The 18,325-nt window shown below is 52.8% G+C and overlaps 1 protein-coding gene across 1 annotated transcript in view; it reads left to right on the top strand.

The window, feature by feature from the left end:
- Positions 1-14,146: 14,146 nt before the first annotated feature.
- LOC140396660 (uncharacterized) overlaps positions 14,147-18,325 on the top strand; it is an 84,609-nt gene continuing 80,430 nt past the window's right edge. The window contains exon 1 of the mRNA XM_072485455.1: positions 14,147-14,321. Coding sequence (XP_072341556.1) covers positions 14,147-14,321 — 175 coding nt within the window. The remainder of the gene's footprint in view (positions 14,322-18,325) is intronic.

The raw sequence follows: 18,325 nt of genomic DNA, 5'->3' as shown, positions 1-18,325 counted from the left end.
GCACAGGAACATAGAACATAGAAAAATACAGCACAACAGGCCCTTTGGCCCACAATGTTGTGTCGAGCTTTTGTCCTAGGTTAAGAACAAATTAATCTACACCCCATCATTCTACCGTAATCCATGTACCTATCCAATAGCCATTGAAGGTCCCTAATGTTTCCGACTCAACTACTTCCACAGGCATTGCATTCCATTGCCTCCACTACGCTCTGGGTAAAGAACTTAGCTCTGACATCCCCCCTATATCTTCCACCATTCACCTTAAATTTATGTCCCGTTGTAATGGTTTGTTCCACCCGGGGAAAAAGTCTCTGTCTGTCTGCTCCATCTATTCCCCTGATCATCTAATAAACCTCTATCAAGTCGCCCCTCATCCTTCTCCATTCTAATTAGAAAAGGCCCAGCACCCTCAACTTTTTCTCATAAGACCTACTCTCCATTCCAGGCAACATTCTGGTAAATCTCCTTTGCACCTTTTCCAAAGCTTTCACATCCTTCCGAAAATGATGCGACCAGAACTGTACACAGTACTCCAAATGTGGCCTTACCTAGGTTTTGTACAACTGCATCATCACCTCAAGGCTCTTAAATCAGTCCCTCTGCTAATGAACGCTGGCACACCATAGACCTTCTGCACAGCCACAGCTCTATCCACTTGAGTGGCAACTTTCAAAGATCTACGAACATAGACTACATGATCTCTCTGCTCCGCCACATTGCCAAGAACCCTACCGTTAACCCTGTATTCCGCATTCATATTTGTCCTTCCAAAATGGACAACCACACACTTTTCAGGTTTAAACTCCACCTGCCACTTCTCAGCCCAGCTCTGCATCCTATCTGTGACTCTTTGCAGCCGACAACAGCCCTCCTCACTGTCCACAACTCCACCAATCTTCGTATTGTCTGCAAATTTACTGACCCACCCTTCAACTCCCTCATCCAAGTCATTAATGAAAATCACAAACAGCAGAGGACCCAGAACTGATCCCTGCCATACGACACTGGTAACTGGGTTCCAGGCTGAATATTTGCCATCCACCACCACTCTCTGACTTCTATCGGTTAGCCAGTTTGTTATCCAACTGGCCAGATTTCCCACTATCCCATGCCTCCTTACTTTCTGCATAAGCCTACCATGGGGTACCTTATCAAATGCCTTACTAAAATCCATGTACACTACATCCACTGCTTTATCTTCATCCACGTGCTTGGTCACCTCCTCAAAGAATTCAATGAGACTTGTAAGGCAAGACCTACCCCTCACAAATCCGTGCTGACTATCCCTAATCAAGCAGTGTCTTTCCAGATGCTCAGAAATCCTGGGCGTCATTCTCCGACACCTCAGAGGGTCGGAGAATGGCCGTTGGCCGCCGTGAATCCCGCCCCCGCCGGTTGCCGAAGTCTCCGAAGGGAGAAAAGTCGGCGGGGCGTTAATGTCGCCGCTGCCGTCGGAGAATGTCACGGGTCTGCGCAAGGCAGCCGATTCTCGGCCTGCCGATATTCTCCCTTCCGGATGGGCCGAAGTCCCGTCGACGTGATGACCGGTCACTGGTCGGCGTGTGCTCCAGGTTCACGCCGACCAGCGTGGAGGTGAGTGACGGCCTGGGGGTTGGCTCTGGGCAGGCGATGGCGTGGCCGCAGTCTGAATGCATGAGGAGAGGTGTGTCTCGGGTTGTGTGTGTGTGTGTGTGTGTGCGGCGGGGGGGGGGGGGGGGGTGGTTAGAGTAGGCTGGGCTCCGGGGGAGTGCTGGGAGGGGGTCCGTGCCGGGGAGGGGGTTGGGAGGGGCCGGGCCGAGGAGGGGGATGAGGGGGTCCGTGCCGGGGAGGGGGATGGGAGGGGTCCGTGCCGGGGTGGAGGTTGGGGGGGGAGGGTCCGTGCCGGGGTGGAGGTTGGGGGGGGGGTGGGTCCGTGCCGGGGTGGAGGTTGGGAGGGGGGGGTTCGTGCCGGGGAGGGGGATGGGGGGTCCGTGCCGGGGTGGAGGTTGGGGGGGGGGGTCCGTGCCGGGGTGGAGGTTGGGGGGGGGGTCCGTGCCGGGGAGGGGGATGGGGGGTCCGTGCCGGGGTGGAGGTTGGAGGGGGGGGGGTCCGTGCCGGGGAGGGGGATGGGGGGTCTGTGCCGGGGTGGAGGTTGGGGGGGGTCTGTGCCGGGGAGGGGGATGCGAGGGCAAGTGAGTTGGTCCACCTGGCCAGGTGCCAGCCTCCAACAGTTGGACCCATGCGGTCCATGCCACCTGGCTGGGGGGAGGAGGGGATATGGGCAATGATGACATGTCGTCGTTCCCCTCCCCCCCACCAGGCCGTCATGTTTTCCGATCATCCAGCGATGTTGGCCGCCGTGGCGGCAGCCGCTCATGTCTATGTTGCCCTGGATGAGGAGGAGGAGGAGCGTGCCAGAGAGGCGGCGCAGGCTGCCGCAGAGGGACAGGCGGCAGCCGCCCAGGCAGGAGGGACACCCTGACCGACAGGACGAGGAGGACGTCGCGGCCCCACGGCAACGGAGGCACCCGAGGGCGCCCCGTGTGTACCAGCCACGGCAGTCATACCAGGACCTCACGGACCGGGAATGCAGGAGGAGACTCCGGATGAGGCGGGAAACCGTGGCACACATCTGGCACACCTGTCACCACGTGGCACTGGCGGGGGACACCCTCTCCCCGTGTCCGTCAAGGTTACGGTGGCCCTGAACTTTTATGCAACGGGGTCATTCCAGGCACCGAGTGGGGACCTGTCCGGCATATCGCAGACATCGGTGCATCCAGGCAGTGACAGATGCCCTATATGCCATGGCGCACCGCTACATCCGCTTCCCCGTGGACCGGGCCAGCCAAGTTGCCCGGGCCGTGGGCTTCTCTGCTGTGGCCGGGTTCCCCATGGTCCAGGGCGCGATCGATGGGATGCACGTCGCCGTGCGGCCACCTGCAGATAACAGGGCCGTGTTCACCAATAGGAAGGGGACCTATTCGATGAACATACAGGTGGTCTGCGACCACCGCATGATGATCCTGCACGTCTGCGCCTGTTACCCAGGCAGTGTACACGACTCATACGTGTTGTCGCGGTCATCCATCCCCGGCATGTACAAGGGACGCCATCCCCGGCTGAGGGGCTGGTTGCTGGGCGACAGGGGCTACCCATTGCGATTGTGGCTGATGACGCTTATACGGAGGCCACGCAATGAGGCGGAGAACCGCTACAATGATGCCCATGTAGCGACAAGGGGAGTGATAGAGAGGTGCTTTGGCGTGCTGAAGATGCGTTTCAGGTGCCTGGACCTCTCTGGGGGCACCCTCCAGTATCGGTCAGATAGGGTCGGCCGCATCATTGTGGTGTGCTGCGTAGCCCAGCAGAGGGGCGATGTGCCGCAGGCAGAGGAGGGCGGAGTGGAGGAGCAGCAGGAAGAGGCGCAGTCCTCCCCAGATGAGGGGGATGGGGGTAATGGTCAGGGCAGACTGGGTAGACACAGGCGGGTGGCTGTCCACCGTTACCGGCTGGCCCAGTGGGCACGGGACAGACTGATAGCCGCCCGTTTCACTGACTAGATGGGCGTGGGAATCGGGTAGTATGGCCACAGACCGCACACCATGGCAACAGCCGACCACCCACACCCCCCACCCATCCACCCACCCAGCACTCTCACCCCCCTCCCCAACCCCACCCACCCCACCCCCATGCACACCACCTCCCCCCCCCCCCCCCCCCCCCAATTGCCGATCCACCTGCGGCACAACGGGCTGGGCTCACACAGTTGCGGGTGGACGCGTGTCTATTGCAGGCCATGGAGGATGATGACAACCCGCCCTGCGGTGAGCTCCTGGCTCTACATCGTTGGACTATGTCTGACCCATGGCCACAGTACCACCATCCACCCGGACCATCCCTGCATGCGGCTGTGACACTGCAGCGCACGGTCCCGTCCCCTGCCCGGGGGATGTTGATGGCGGCCCAGGGGGAAGGGAGCAGACTCACCTGGGGCTGAGGTAAGACCACCCCTCACACACACACTTGCGCTCAACGTACATGACACCCCCGCACGCTTTGGACAGACCACAAAGGCAGCTTCTGTAGGTGTAACATTGACTTTAATAACCAAAGGAGTTCATGCACGTGACCTAGCCCCTAAAACTCATCTGTGCCCTGCACCCGTGCCAACTTACTCAGTGTCTAATTGTTTGGCCTTACGGGCCCTTTGACTACGTCTACGTGGTTCCCCAGACGGTACAGCAGAACTGGAGGTGGACTCCTGTGATTCCTGCCCTCTGACACTGGATCCCTTTGGCGGCTGTTTCCTGGGGCGTCCTGGCCTAGATGGGCCAGGCTGCGGCCCAGGCGACTGGGATGGCGAGCTGCCAGCCTGTCCTCCTGAGGACCACACCACCTCCTCCTCCCTCGGGGTGCCCGATGGCCCCCAGGCCTCTACATGGGTGGGGGATGCGAACGGACTGGCCATCCGACGCCCCTCCGACATCTGGCGCTGCCAGTCCTGGAGGCCCGTGCTGGTATCGACAGGGGTCTGCAGATTTGCAGCCATTGAGCCCGGGGGTTGGCAAACCCTGTCTGTGACAGTGCGACGCCGGCTTGCACATGGCCACTGGCGCCGATGCCCTCAGCGATGGCCTGCAGAGACTGGGCCATGGCCTGCTGAGACTGGGCCATGGCCTGCTGAGACTGGGCTATGGCGTTGAGCGCCTCTGCCATCTGGCGCTGGCACTGGCTCATGGCCTCCTGTGAGAGGGCAGCCATTTCCTGGGCCACAGACGCTGCCTGCACGGAAAGCCCCAGGCCTCGCAAACCGTTCCCCATGTCTGACACCGTCGCACCCATTGCCTCCACCGCGGACGCCACCCGTGCGGTGTCAGCTTGGGTGGCACGCATGACCGACACCACTCCCAGCTCCTGGACGCGGGTGGACTCCTCCACCTGCGACTGCAGCCGCCGCAAGCTGCCCGTCACCCTCTTCGCTCGTCTCCGGGTCGGTGGCTGCATCGGATCTATGTGTGGGTGTGGTAACTCCAGGAACCCGGGATCCATCTGGGCGGCAGATGTTCGCTTGGGCTGGGCTGCCCTCCAACCGCCCGGCCATTCTGCTGCTCCTACCTCCACCTGCTGTACCGGGACGGCTATGTTGTGCGCACCAGTGAGTGTACCAGACGCCCCATCACTAAAGTGCCCAACCGAGGTGAGTGTTTCTGCGATGGTGGAGGGTGTTGGTGACAGCAGTGGCGTTGTGTCGTGCTCTTCGTCCCACTCTGAGTCCATGGCACTTTGGGGTGGGGGTTCGTCTCCACCCATCCACTCTGAGTCACTGTCCGGTATTTCGTCTTCCCGGGCAGTGCTGTCCCGGGCAGTGCTGTCCCGGGCAGTGCTGTCCCGGGCAGTGCTGTCCTGGGCAGTGCTGTCCCGGGCAGTGCTGTCCCGGGCAGTGGTGTCCTGACTCGGATGTGACAGGGGCCTGTGGCTGCCCCCCTCGTCGCTGGGTGGTCGCTCCCGCACATGACGGGGGTGTCGTCTCCCTGTTGCTCCAGGTCTCTCCGTCTCCCGTGGTGTGCGAGGGGCATCCTGCGGGCGTCGCATGCTGGAGTGTCCGTGTCTCTCCGTCTCCCGTGGTGTGCGAGGGGCAACCTGCGGGCGTCGCATGCTGGAGGGTGCGGGTCTCTCCGTCTCCCGTGGTGTGCGAGGGGCATCCTGCGGGCGTCGCATGTTGGAGGGTTCGTGTCTCTCCGTCTCCCGTGGCCTCCGAGGGGCATCCTGCGGGCGGTCTGCATCTGCGGGGATGGGTGCCTGGACGTTTGGTCCTGCGATACACAATGAAGCATGCATGGTTAGACATCAGGCAGTGATCAGGTGATATGGGGGAGGGGGATATAGGGGAGGGGGGATATGGGGACGGGCTGTCGGTGGCTCACTTGCTACTACGCCCCCGACCTCTGCATCAGCAACCTCCCGGTCGTCAGGTCCGCCAGCCAGTTCCAGGGCCCTTTCCTCGTGTTCGGTCAGTGGCCTCTCATCAGCGGGGCCTCCTCCAGTCCTCACATGCTCCCTATTGTTGTGTGCGCGCTTATCCTGTGGGGGTGGGGGGTGGCAGGGGTAAAAGGCAACACTGTTAGGCAGGTATATGAATGCACGCCATTGGTTGCGTGTGCATTGCAGAGGTTAAGGTTAGGGCTGGATTCACTTGGGGATATGGGGGAGGGAGGGGGATATGGGGGAGGGGGGGGATATGGGGGAGGGGGGATATGGGGGAGGGGGGGATATGGGGGAGGGGGGGGATATGGGGGAGGGGGGGATATGGGGGAGGGGGGGATATGGGGAGGGGGGATATGGGGGAGGCTCACCCTGCCTGCTCTGACAAGGTCGTTCACCTTCTTGTGGCACTGGGTGCCTGTCCGTGGTGTCAGGGCCGCAGCGGTGACAGCCTCTGCCACTTCCCTCCACAGACGCCGGCTGTGGCGTGGGGCAACTCTGCGGCCGTGCCCGGGATACAGGGCGTCCCTCCTCTGCTCCACTGCGTCCAGGAGCGCCTCCACATCCCGTGACTCGAACCTCGGGGCTGAGCGGCGGCCAGCCATCCAGTCGGGTGTTCCGGTCGGGTGGGGGGGAGCAGCGCGGCCTTATGAGCCGCCACGCCGTGCGGCGCGTATGACGCTGCACGGCGTGAACCACTGCGCAAGCGCGGATCCCGTTACGTCGCTGCTAGCCCATTTCAGGCCGGAGACTTTCGACCCATTTTTCCGACATGACGCAAGTCGGATTTGCGCCGATCGGCGGACTTTCCGCCGATAACGGAGAATTTCGCCCCCTATTCCTCAGTACCCTTTCCATTACTTTGCCTACCACCCAAGTAAGACTAACTGGCCTGTAATTCCCCGGGTTATCCCTATTCCCTTTTTTGAACAGGGGCACGACATTTGCCACTCTCCAATCCCCTGGTACCACCACTGTTGACAGTGAGGCTGAAAAGATCATTGCCAACGGCTCTGCAATTTCATCTCTTGCTTCCCATAGAATCCTTGGATATATCCCGTCAGGCCCAGGGGACTTGTCTATCCTCAAGTTTTTCAAAATGCCCAACACCTCTTCCTTCCTAACAAGTATCTCCTCGAGCTTACCAGTCTGGTAACACACTGTCCTCTCCAACAATATGATCCCTCTCAGGAATTCTCAGGAACAGGCCCTTCGGCCTTCCAAGTCTGTACCGGTCATGATACCAACCTTTGCCAAAACCCTCAGCACTTCCATCTATACCCATCCAATCCATGTGTTTGTCAAGAAGCCTTTTGAATGCCATTAATGTATCTGCTTCCACAACCTCCCCTGGCAACGTGTTCCAGGCACTCACCACCCTCTGCGTAAAAACCTACCTCGCACGTCTCCTCTAAATTGTGCCCCACAGATCTTAAACCTATGCCCTCTGGTGACTGACCCCTCCACCTTGGGAAAGAGTGCCAGCCCATCCACTCTATCCATGTCCCTCATAATCTTGTAGACCTCTATCTGGTAACCCCTCAACCTCTAATGAAAACAGTACGAGTTTATTCAGCCTCTCCACATAGCTAACACCCTCCAGACCAGGCAACATCCTGGTAAACCTCCTCTGCACCCTCTCCAAATCCTTCTCGTAGTGTGGCGACCAGAATTGTGCGCAATATTCCAAGTGCGACCTTACTAAGGTTCTATACAGCTGCAACATGACTTGCCAATTCTTATACTCAATGCCCCGGCCAATGAAGGCAAGCATGCCGTATGCCTTCTTGACTACCTTCTCCACCTGTGTTGCCCCTTTCAATGACCTGTGGACCTGTACTCCTAGATCTCTTTGACTTTCAATACTCTTGAGGGTTCTACCATTCACTGTATATTCCCTACCTGCATTGGCCCTTCCAAAATGCATTACCTCACATTTGTCCGGATTAAACTCCATCTGCCATCTCTCCGCCCAAGTCTCCAGACAATCTAAATCCTGCTGTATCCTCAGACAGTCCTCATCGCTATCTGCAATTCCACCAACCTTTGTGTCATCTGCAAACTTACTAATCAGACCAGTTACATTTTCCTCCAAATCATTTATATATACTACAAAGAGCAAAGGTCCCAGCACTGATCCCTGTGGAACACCACTGGTCACAGCCCTCCAATTAGAAAAGCATCCCTCCATTGCTACCCTCTGCCTTCTATGGCCTAGCCAGTTCTGTATCCACCTTGCCAGTTCACCCCTGATCCCGTGTGACTTCACCTTTTGTACTAGTCTACCATGAGGGACCTTGTCAAAGGCCTTACTGAAGTCCATATAGACAACATCTACTGCCCTACCTGCATCAATCATCTTAGTGACCTCCTCGAAAAACTCTATCAAGTTAGTGAGACACGACCTCCCCTTCACAAAACCGTGCTGCCTCTCACTAATACGTCCATTTGCTTCCAAATGGGAGTAGATCCTGTCTCGAAGAATTCTCTCCAGTAATTTCCCTACCACTGAAGTAAGGCTCACCGGCCTGTAGTTCCCGGGATTATCCTTGCTACCCTTCTTAAACAGAGGAACAACATTGGCTATTCTCCAGTCCTCCGGGACTTCCCCTGAAGACAGCGAGGATCCAAAGATTTCTGTCAAGGCCTCAGCAATTTCCTCTCCAGCCTCCTTCAATATTCTGGGGTAGATCCCATCAGGCCCTGGGGACTTATCTACCTTAATATTTTTTAAGACACCCAACACCTCGTCTTTTTGGATCACAATGTGACCCAGGCTATCTACACCCCCTTCTCCAGACTCAACATCTACCAATTCCTTCTCTTTGGTGAATACTGATGCAAAGTATTCATTTAGTACCTCGCCCATTTCCTCTGGCTCCGCACATAGATTCCCTTGCCTATCCTTCAGTGGGCCAACCCTTTCCCTGGCTACCCTCTTGCTTTTTATGTACGTGTAAAAAGCCTTGGGATTTTCCTTAACCCTATTTGCCAATGACTTTTCATGACCCCTTCTAGCCCTCCTGACTCCTTTCTTAAGTTCCTTCCTACTTTCCTTATATGCCACACAGGCTTCGTCTGTTCCCAGCCTTTTAGCCCTGACAAATGCCTCCTTTTTCTTTTTGACGAGGCCTACAATATCACTCGTCATCCAAGGTTCCCGATGGCAAGAATAAGGGAAGTTAACACGTGGCTGAAAGAGTGGTGTGGGAAAGAGGGGTTCCTTTTCATGGGACACTGGCATCAGTTTTGGGACAGGGGGGACCTATACCGTTGGGATGGCCCACCTGAACCGAGCTGGGACCAGTGTTCTGGCGAAAAGAATAAATAGGGTGGTCAATAGGACTTTAAACTAAAGATTGGGGGGGAAGGGAAAGTCAGGGAACCAAGAGGTGAAGTAATCAGTGGGAAGCGTAGCTGCTTAGGAATACAAAAAAGCACGAAAAGACAAAACTCAGGAGAGGTTACGATAGTCCCCATCCCACAAAATATGACACAGTGTATGGAAAGGCTCAGTAAACCAAGGTCCATCACACTAAGAAAACAAAAAGGGACGGTCAATAGAGAATTAAAGGTGCTATATTTAAATGCACGCAGTATACGGAACAAGGTAGATGAGCTTGTGGCCCAGATTGTGACTGGCAGGTATGATGTGGTAGGTATCACAGAGACATGGTTGCAGGGGGTTCAGGCCTTGCATTTAAACATCCAGGGATTCACAACCTATCGAAAAGACAGGGAGGTGGGCAGAGGGGGCGGGGTTGCCTTGTTAATTAGGAATGAAATTAAATCAATAGCACTAAATGACATAGGGTCAGATGATGTGGAGTCTGTGTGGGTAGAGTTGAGGAACCACAAAGGCAAAAAAACCATAATGGGAGTTATGTACAGGCCTCCTAACAGTGGTCAGGACCGGGGGCACAAAATGCACCACGAAATAGAAAGTGCATGTCAGAAAGGCAAGGTCACAGTGATCATGGGGGACTTCAACATGCAGGTGGACTGGGTAAATAATGCTGCCAGTGGACCCAAGGAAAGGGAATTCATTGAATGTTTACAGGAGGGCTTTTTGGAACAGCTTGTGATGGAGCCCACGAGGGAACAGGCCATTCTGGACTTAGTGTTATGTAATGAGCCAGACTTGATTAAAGATCTTAAAGTAAGGGAGCACTTAGGAGGCAGTGATCATAATATGGTAGAATTCAATCTGCAATTTGAAAGAAAGAAGGTAGAATCAGATGTAAAGGTGTTACAGTTAAATAAAGGTAACTACAGGGGCATGAGGGAGGAACTGACGAAAATCGACTGGGAGCAGAGCCTAGGGGGAAAGACAGTAGAACAGCAATGGCAGGAGTTTCTGGGAGTAATTGAGGACACAGTGCAGAGGTTCATCCCAAAGAAAAGAAAGGTTATCAGAGGGGGGATTAGGCAGCCATGGCTGACAAAGGAAGTTAGGGAATGCATCAAAGCAAAAGAGAAAGCCTATAATGTGGCAAAGAGTAGTGGGAAGTCAGAAGATTGGGAAGGCTACAAAAACAAACAGAGGATAACAAAGAGAGAAATAAGGAAAGAGAGGATCAAATATGAAGGTAGGCTAGCCAGTAACATTAGGAATGATAGTAAAAGTTTCTTTAAATACATTAAAAACAAACGGGAGGCAAAAGCTGACATTGGGCCGCTCCAAAATGACGCTGGTAATTTTGTGATGGGAGACAAGGAAATAGCTGAGGAACTAAATAAGTACTTTGCGTCAGTCTTCACAGTAGAAGACATGAGTAATATCCCAACAATTCCGGAGAGTCAGGGGGCAGAGTTGAATATGGTAGCCATCACAAAGGAGAAAGTGCTAGAGAAACTAAAAGGTCTAAAAATTGATAAATCTCCGGGCCCAGATGGACTACATCCTCAAATTCTAAAGGAGATAGCTGAAGAAATAGTGGAGGCGTTAGTTATGATCTTTCAAAAGTCACTGGAGTCCGGGAAAGTCCCAGAGGATTGGAAAATCGCTGTTGTAACCCCCCTGTTCAAGAAGGGAACAAGGAAAAAGATGGGAAATTATAGGCCAATTAGCCTAACCTCGGTTGTTGGCAAGAGTCTAGAATCCATTGTTAAGGATGAGATTTCTAAATTCTTGGAAGTGCAGGGTCAGATTAGGACAAGTCAGCATGGATTTAGTAAGGGGAGGTCGTGCCTGACAAACCTGTTAGAGTTCTTTGAAGAGATAACAAATAGGTTAGACCAAGGAGAGCCAATGGATGTTATCTATCTTGACTTCCAAAAGGCCTTTGATAAGGTGCCTCACGGGAGACTGCTGAGTAAAATAAGGGCCCATGGTATTCGAGGCAAGGTACTAACATGGATTGACGATTGGCTGTCAGGCAGAAGGCAGAGAGTTGGGATAAAAGGTTCTTTTTCGGAATGGCAACCGGTGACGAGTGGTGTCCCGCAGGGTTCAGTGTTGGGGCTACAGCTGTTCTCTTTATATATTAACGATCTAGATGACGGGACTGGGGGCATTCTGGCTAAGTTTGCCGATGATACAAAGATAGGTGGAGGGGTAGGTAGTATGGAGGAGGTGGGGAGGCTGCAGAAAGATTTAGACAGTTTAGGAGAGTGGTCAAAGAAATGGCTGATGAAATTCAACGTGGGCAAGTGCGAGGTCTTGCACTTTGGAAAAAAGAATAGAGGCATGGACTATTTTCTAAATGGTGACAAAATTCATAATGCTGAAGTGCAAAGGGACTTGGGAGTCCTAGTCCAGGATTCTCTAAAGATAAACTTGCAGGTTGAGTCCGTAATTAAGAAAGCAAATGCAATGTTGTCATTCATCTCAAGAGGCTTGGAATATAAAAGCAGGGATGTACTTCTGAAGCTTTATAAAGCATTAGTTAGGCCCCATTTAGAATACTGTGAGCAATTTTGAGCCCCACACCTCAGGAAGGACATACTGGCACTGGAGCGGGTCCAGCGGAGATTCACACGGATGATCCCAGGAATGGTAGGCCTAACATACGATGAACGTCTGAGGATCCTGGGATTATATTCATTGGAGTTTAGGAGGTTGAGGGGAGATCTAATAGAAACTTACAAGATAATGAATGGCTTAAATAGGGTGGATGTAAGGAAGTTGTTTCCAAGTGTGGCCTAACTAAGGTTCGATACAGCTGCAACCTGACTTGCCAATTCTTATACTCAATGCCCCGGCCAATGAAGGCAATTCTGTTCACCACACTACCAGAAGGATGTGGAGGCTTTAGAGAGGGTGCAGAAGAGATTTACCAGAATGTTGCCTGGTATGGAGGGCATAAGCTATGAGGAGCGATTGAATAAACTCGGTTTGTTCTTACTGGAACGAAGGAGGTTGAGGGGCGACCTGATAGAGGTCTACAAAATTATGAGGGGCATAGACAGAGTGGATAGTCAGAGGCTTTTCCCCAGGGTAGAGGGGTCAATTACTAGGGGGCATAGGTTTAAGGTGAGAGGGGCAAGGTTTAGAGTAGATGTACGAGGCAAGTTTTTTACGCAGAGGGTAGTGGGTGCCTGGAACTCACTACCGGAGGAGGTAGTGGAAGCAGGGACGATAGGGACATTCAAGGGGCATCTTGACAAATATATGAATAGGATGGGAATAGAAGGATACGGACCCAGGAAGTGTAGAAGATTGTAGTTTAGTCGGGCAGCATGGTCGGCACGGGCTTGGAGGGCCGAAGGGCCTGTTCCTGTGCTGTACATTTCTTTGTTCTTTGTTTAACATAAATGAAACATCTAATTGCAATGTCTCTTAACCCATTACTTAACAGTCTCCCCTTCCTTGGAGAAAAAAAATAATTAGGTGAAAACAAAATTTCAAGAAACTCAAACACATACACATGATTTTCCCCCCTTTTTTTTTGTTTGGACGAGAAAGAAAAAAAACAGTCACAGAAACAAGCGCCCTTCATTAACAATATCCAAAAGTTTCTGTGAATTCACCCCTCTTTTCGTAAAACAGTCTGACAGTTGATAGCTCCTCTCGACCCATTTAATTTTTGTTATTTCCCCTCTGTCCAACATCCTGGGTTAACTGACGGACCCAGGAAGTGTAGAAGATTGTAGTTTAGTCGGGCAGTATGGTCGGCACGGGCTTGGAGGGCCGAAGGGCCTGTTCCTGTGCTGTACATTTCTTTGTTCTTTGTTCTTTGTTCTTTGCCTCCCTATGCCAATTTGCACGTGGCTCGGGCAGTAATCCGGAGATTATGACCCTTGAGGACCTGTTTTTTAATTTGAATCCTAGCTCTTTATAATCTCTAAACAGGTCCTCTTTCCTAGACTTGCCTATGTTGTTGGTACCGACATGGACCACAGCAACTGGATCCTCCCCCTCCCTCTCCAGTATCCTTTCAAGCCGGTCAGAGATGTCCCGCACCCTGGTACCGGGCAGGCAACATACCATGCGGGACTCTTTATCCTGCTCACAAAGGATACTATCTATCCCCCTGATAATAGAATCCCCTACAACTACAACTTGCCTATTTACTCCCTCCCCTTGAATGGCCTGCTGAACCCTGGTGCCTTGGTCAGCTGACTCATCCTTCCTGCAGCCCTGTTCACCATCCACACAGGGAGCAAGTGCCTCATACCTGTTGGACAGAGTCAAGGGCTGAGGCTCCTGAGTTCCTGACTGCTGGTTCCCTTTACCTGCCTGACTTGCAGTCACACCCTGCTGTCCCTGGCTATATAGTGTTCAATTCTGGTTGCCACACTACCAGAAGGAGGTGGAGGCTTTAGAGAGGGTGCAGAAGAGATTTACCAGAATGTTGCCTGGTATGGAGGGCATTAGCTATGAGGAGCGGTTGAACCCGGGGAGCAGCCCAGAGCGATTATCGCAAAGCTGCACTTGTTCCAAGATCGGGAGAAAATCCTAAAGTGGGCCCCGCAAACGAGACAGAGCACGTGAGAAGGGAATACCATCAGGGTGTATCAGGACATTGGGGCAGACCTATCCAAAAGAAGGGCACAGTTCAACAGGGCAAAATCAGCACTCCACAAAAGCAAGGTGAAATTTTGGATGTTAGTCCCGGCCAAACTCGAGTAACATTTCAGGGGAAAGATTGTATATTAACACTCCAGCAGGGGTTGATGAGTTTGTCAGAGCGGAAAAACTGGGGAGGAGCAGCCGCAACCGCAATGAGACACTGGGATGGAAAAGAAAGGGAAAACCGGAACAAAGAGCAGAGGACAGACTGCAAACAAGGACAATGGGATCATGAACTGTGCACATGTGTTTTATGTCTTGTGCAGGACTGTGTTGCCTCGTTTCTGGGCTTGTCTCCTCGCTCATTACGATGGGAGGGAATGGCGCGAGGGAAATGAGGGTGAGAAAAACGGACAGGAGGGCAAGACAAAGATCAGTTGGAGGAAGGTTAAACAAGGCCAGAACTGGGCGAATACTGGGAGGAGGGCCACTGTACTAGTGAGGCGGGCCAGCACGGGAGGGTAGGAAGGAAGGAGGGTCACGGCGCACCTCTCAGGGGGGAGAGGGAGCGCCCGGCACAAGGAGGCGGGGGCAGAAGGGGGGGAGAACATGGGGTGGGGACAGAGGGATGGGGGGTAGAGCGGGGAGCGGAGTCAGGGGGGAGAGCACAGAACAAAAGAGAAGCAAAGAGAAGGGTGAGATAGCGAAACAGTAGACACAGGCCTTGGTGGGCATAGAGCAGGGCGAGGAACCAAGATGGCACCGCAAACAGCCACTCGGGAGGTCATCAGGGTGAATGCAGACCCCGGAGGGCAGCGCCGCACCCACATACATAGCCGGGGGCCATATTGGGTGCCCCCTGGAGAAAGGGAAACTTTGAAGCGCTGGGACCCGACCCCATGGTGAGAGCGGCGACCCTGGCCATTTTGGATGGCCCCCGAACAAAGGGAAACCCCGAAGTGCAGGAGCACGTCCACCAGGTAAGTTAGCAAGAGGATGAGGTTTACAGAAGCCAAGACAATTAAGGACCCAGGGGGACGCTATGTCATGGTCAGCGGTGTCCTGGAAGGGGCACCGATCGTCCTGGTAAATGTGTACGCTCCCAACTGGGACGACACAGAATTCATAAAGAAGATCATGGCGGAAATTCCCGACCTTGACACACACTTCTTCCATCGGGCAGGAGATACAGAAGTCTGAGGACACGCACAAACAGACTCAAAAACAGCTTCTTCCCCACTGTCACCAGACTCCTAAACGACCTCTTATGGACTGACCCCATTAATGTATGCTTCATCCGATGCTGGTGCTTGCGTAGTTACATTGTGTACCTTGTGTTGCCCTATTATGTATTTTCTGTTATTTCCTTTTCTTCCCATGTACTTAATGATCTGTTGAGCTGCTCGTAGAAAAATACTTTTCACTGGACGTTGGTACACGTGACAATAATCCAATCCAATCCAACACTGACTGATTATGGGATGCGGCTTTAACTGCGTGCAGGACCCACTGAGCGACCGATCAAAACCCAGTGTTAGACGTTTTAGTTGCTGTGATATGAAGAGTCTAAAGTTCTGTTCCTTTTTCACAAACACACATTTATTTTATTCCAACAGCCTTTGCACAAAACTCTAACTATACATCACCTGCCAGAGGCCACCTGACGTCCCTTTACATATCAGTGTCAATTAATGGATACTTAACATAAATGAGACAACTAATTGCAATGTCTCTTAACCCATTACTTAACACCCAGAACGGCGAAAAAGTCTGCCATGGTTAGGGAGATAGAAGCATTCATGGAACAGATGGGGGCAGTGGGCCCATGGAGGTTCCTGCACCCCGGAGAAAAGGAGTTCTCATTCCTTTTGAGGGGCACAAAGTATACAACCATATTGACTTCTTTGCAGTGGAAAATCAGTGTTTCCAGGGATCACGGGAACAAACTACTCCGCGATCGTTATCTCCGACCACGCTCCACACTATATAGATGTGAAGTTGGAGACCGGCCGGGCCCAGCGCCTCATGTGGAGGCTGGACATGGACCTCCTGGCCGACATGATCTTCTGCCACAAAATATCGTGGGCCATAGGCAACTACATTAGTAACAACCAAAAGAGGGAGGTCTCAACCTCCACGTTTTGGGAGGCACTGAAGGCCATGATTAGAGGAGAGATCATAGCCTACAAGGCAAGCAGAAATAGGGAAGAGAGGGTGGCCAGGTAACAGCTAGTAGACTCCATTCTGGAAGTCGATAGAAAATACTCCGAGGCCCCAACCATAGTCAAATGGACTATAACTTGCTATCCACTAGAAAAGCAGTGTACCTACTCCGCCAGACATGGGGGACCTTCTCCGAACACGGAGACAAGGCTGGCCGCCTATTGGCTCACCAGCTGTGAAAGCAGGCAGCCAAGAGGGAAATAGCCTCGGTAAAGAATAGCTGAGGCAGACTGGTAACAGAGACAAAGGAGGTCAATCGGGCATTTGAGACCTTCTACCGGGGACTGTACACCTCCGAGCCCTCCAACAGGGACGCGCGAATGAAACAGTTCCTAGACAGACTGGAACTACCAGTTGTGGTGGAAGACAGACGGGGGGGGGGGGAGCTGGAAGCACCATTAGATCGAGGAGAAAACATGGAGAGCATCAGCTCCATGCAGGCGGGGAAGGCACTGGGACCCGACGGGTTCCCGGCGGACGTCTACAAATATTTTGCATCAATTCTAGCCCCACTCCTAAGGGACACGGACTCACTGGCAAGGGGCATCCTGCCACTCTCCCCACGCTAGTGCAGGCCACAATCTCACTGAAGCCCAAAAAATATAAAGACCTGACAGAATGTGGATCATATGTGGGGGGCTGTTTAGCACAGGGCTAAATCGCTGGCTTTGAAAGCAGACCAAAGCAAGCCAACAGCACGGTTCAATTCCCGTAACAGCCTCCCCGAACAGGCGCCAAAATGTGGCGACTAGGGGCTTTTCACAGTAACTTCATTTGAAGCCTACTTGTGACAAGCAATTTTCATTTCATACAGACCCATTTTACTGCTGAACGTGGATGCGAAAATACTTGCAAAGGTCCTGGCCAATAGGCTGGAGGGCTGCGTATCAAAAGTGGTCGCAGAGGACCAAACGGGCTTTGTCAAGGGTAGGCAGCTCACAGCGAATATCAGGCGGCTGCTGAATATGATAATGAAGTACTTGCTACTTGTGTGGATGGGAAGCAGGACTGCAGGGTGGATGAGTAAACTGATCATGGCATCATGGTGAAGAACACTGTTCTAGTGGGAGAAGCAGAAAGGAATGTGATAGTGATGTTCTATGTTTTTTTAATGTTCTTTAGACAGATACATGAATGGGCAGGGAGCAGAGGGATACAGATCCTTAGAAAATAGGCGACAGTTTTAGATAGAGGATCTGGATTGGCGCAGGCTTGGAGGGCCGAAGGGCCTGTTCCTGTGCTGTAATTTTTCTATGTTCTATGATAGATTGCAGGAGAGTCAGTGGGATAAATACCAATATCTGCAGCCATGACCAGGAGCTCTGAAGATTGCATGCCCTGCCCAATGCCCGCGTTAAAGACATTTCCTTATGGCTGTATATGAAAGAGGGAGGATCCAGTAGACATAGTCCATGTAGGAACCAATGACAGTGGTTTCATGGGGAGAGTTTGAGGTGCGAGGGTAAATCTTTGGATTGATAACTGAGAAATGTGTTGGGTCAAACAAATTTGAGAATTAAACATGTGACTCAATAAAAGATGTGGGATGAAGGGGTTTCATGGGGCATGTCACAGAATCCCAGAATAATACAGTGCACAAGAGGCTCTTCGGGCTATCAAGTCTGCATGGACACATGAGAAACACCTCACCTGCCGACCTCATCCCATTTGCCACAGCCTTGACTGTTATGATGTGCCAAGTACTCATCCAGGACTTTTTAAAGGATGTGAGGCAACCTGTCTCTATCACTCTCCCAAGCAGTGCATTCCAGACCGTCACCGCCCTCTGGGTAAAAAAGCTTTTCCTCAAATCCTTGAACCTGCTACCACTCACTTTGAACTGGTGCCCCTTGTAACTGATCCTTCAACTAAGGGGAACAACTGCTTCCTATCCACCCTGTCCATGTCCCTCATAATCTTACACCTCGATCAGGTCACCCCTCAGTCTTCTCTGCTCCAGCGAAAACAAGCCGAGCCTATTCAACCTCTCTTTACAACTCAAATGTTCCATCCCAGACAACATCCTGGTGAATCGCCTCTGCATCCCCTCCAGTGCTCTCACATCCTTCCTATAATGTGGTGACCAGGATTGCACACAGTACCCCGGCTGTGGTCTCACCAAAGTTCTATATAACTCCAACGTGACCTCCCTGCTTTTGTAATATATGCCACGATTGATAA

This window comes from Scyliorhinus torazame, chromosome 19 (genome assembly GCF_047496885.1).
Source record: "Scyliorhinus torazame isolate Kashiwa2021f chromosome 19, sScyTor2.1, whole genome shotgun sequence".
In the NCBI taxonomy this organism is placed as follows: domain Eukaryota; kingdom Metazoa; phylum Chordata; class Chondrichthyes; order Carcharhiniformes; family Scyliorhinidae; genus Scyliorhinus; species Scyliorhinus torazame.
Note: the sequence above shows the minus strand (reverse complement) of the source record. Positions and strands in the feature narration are given on the sequence as shown.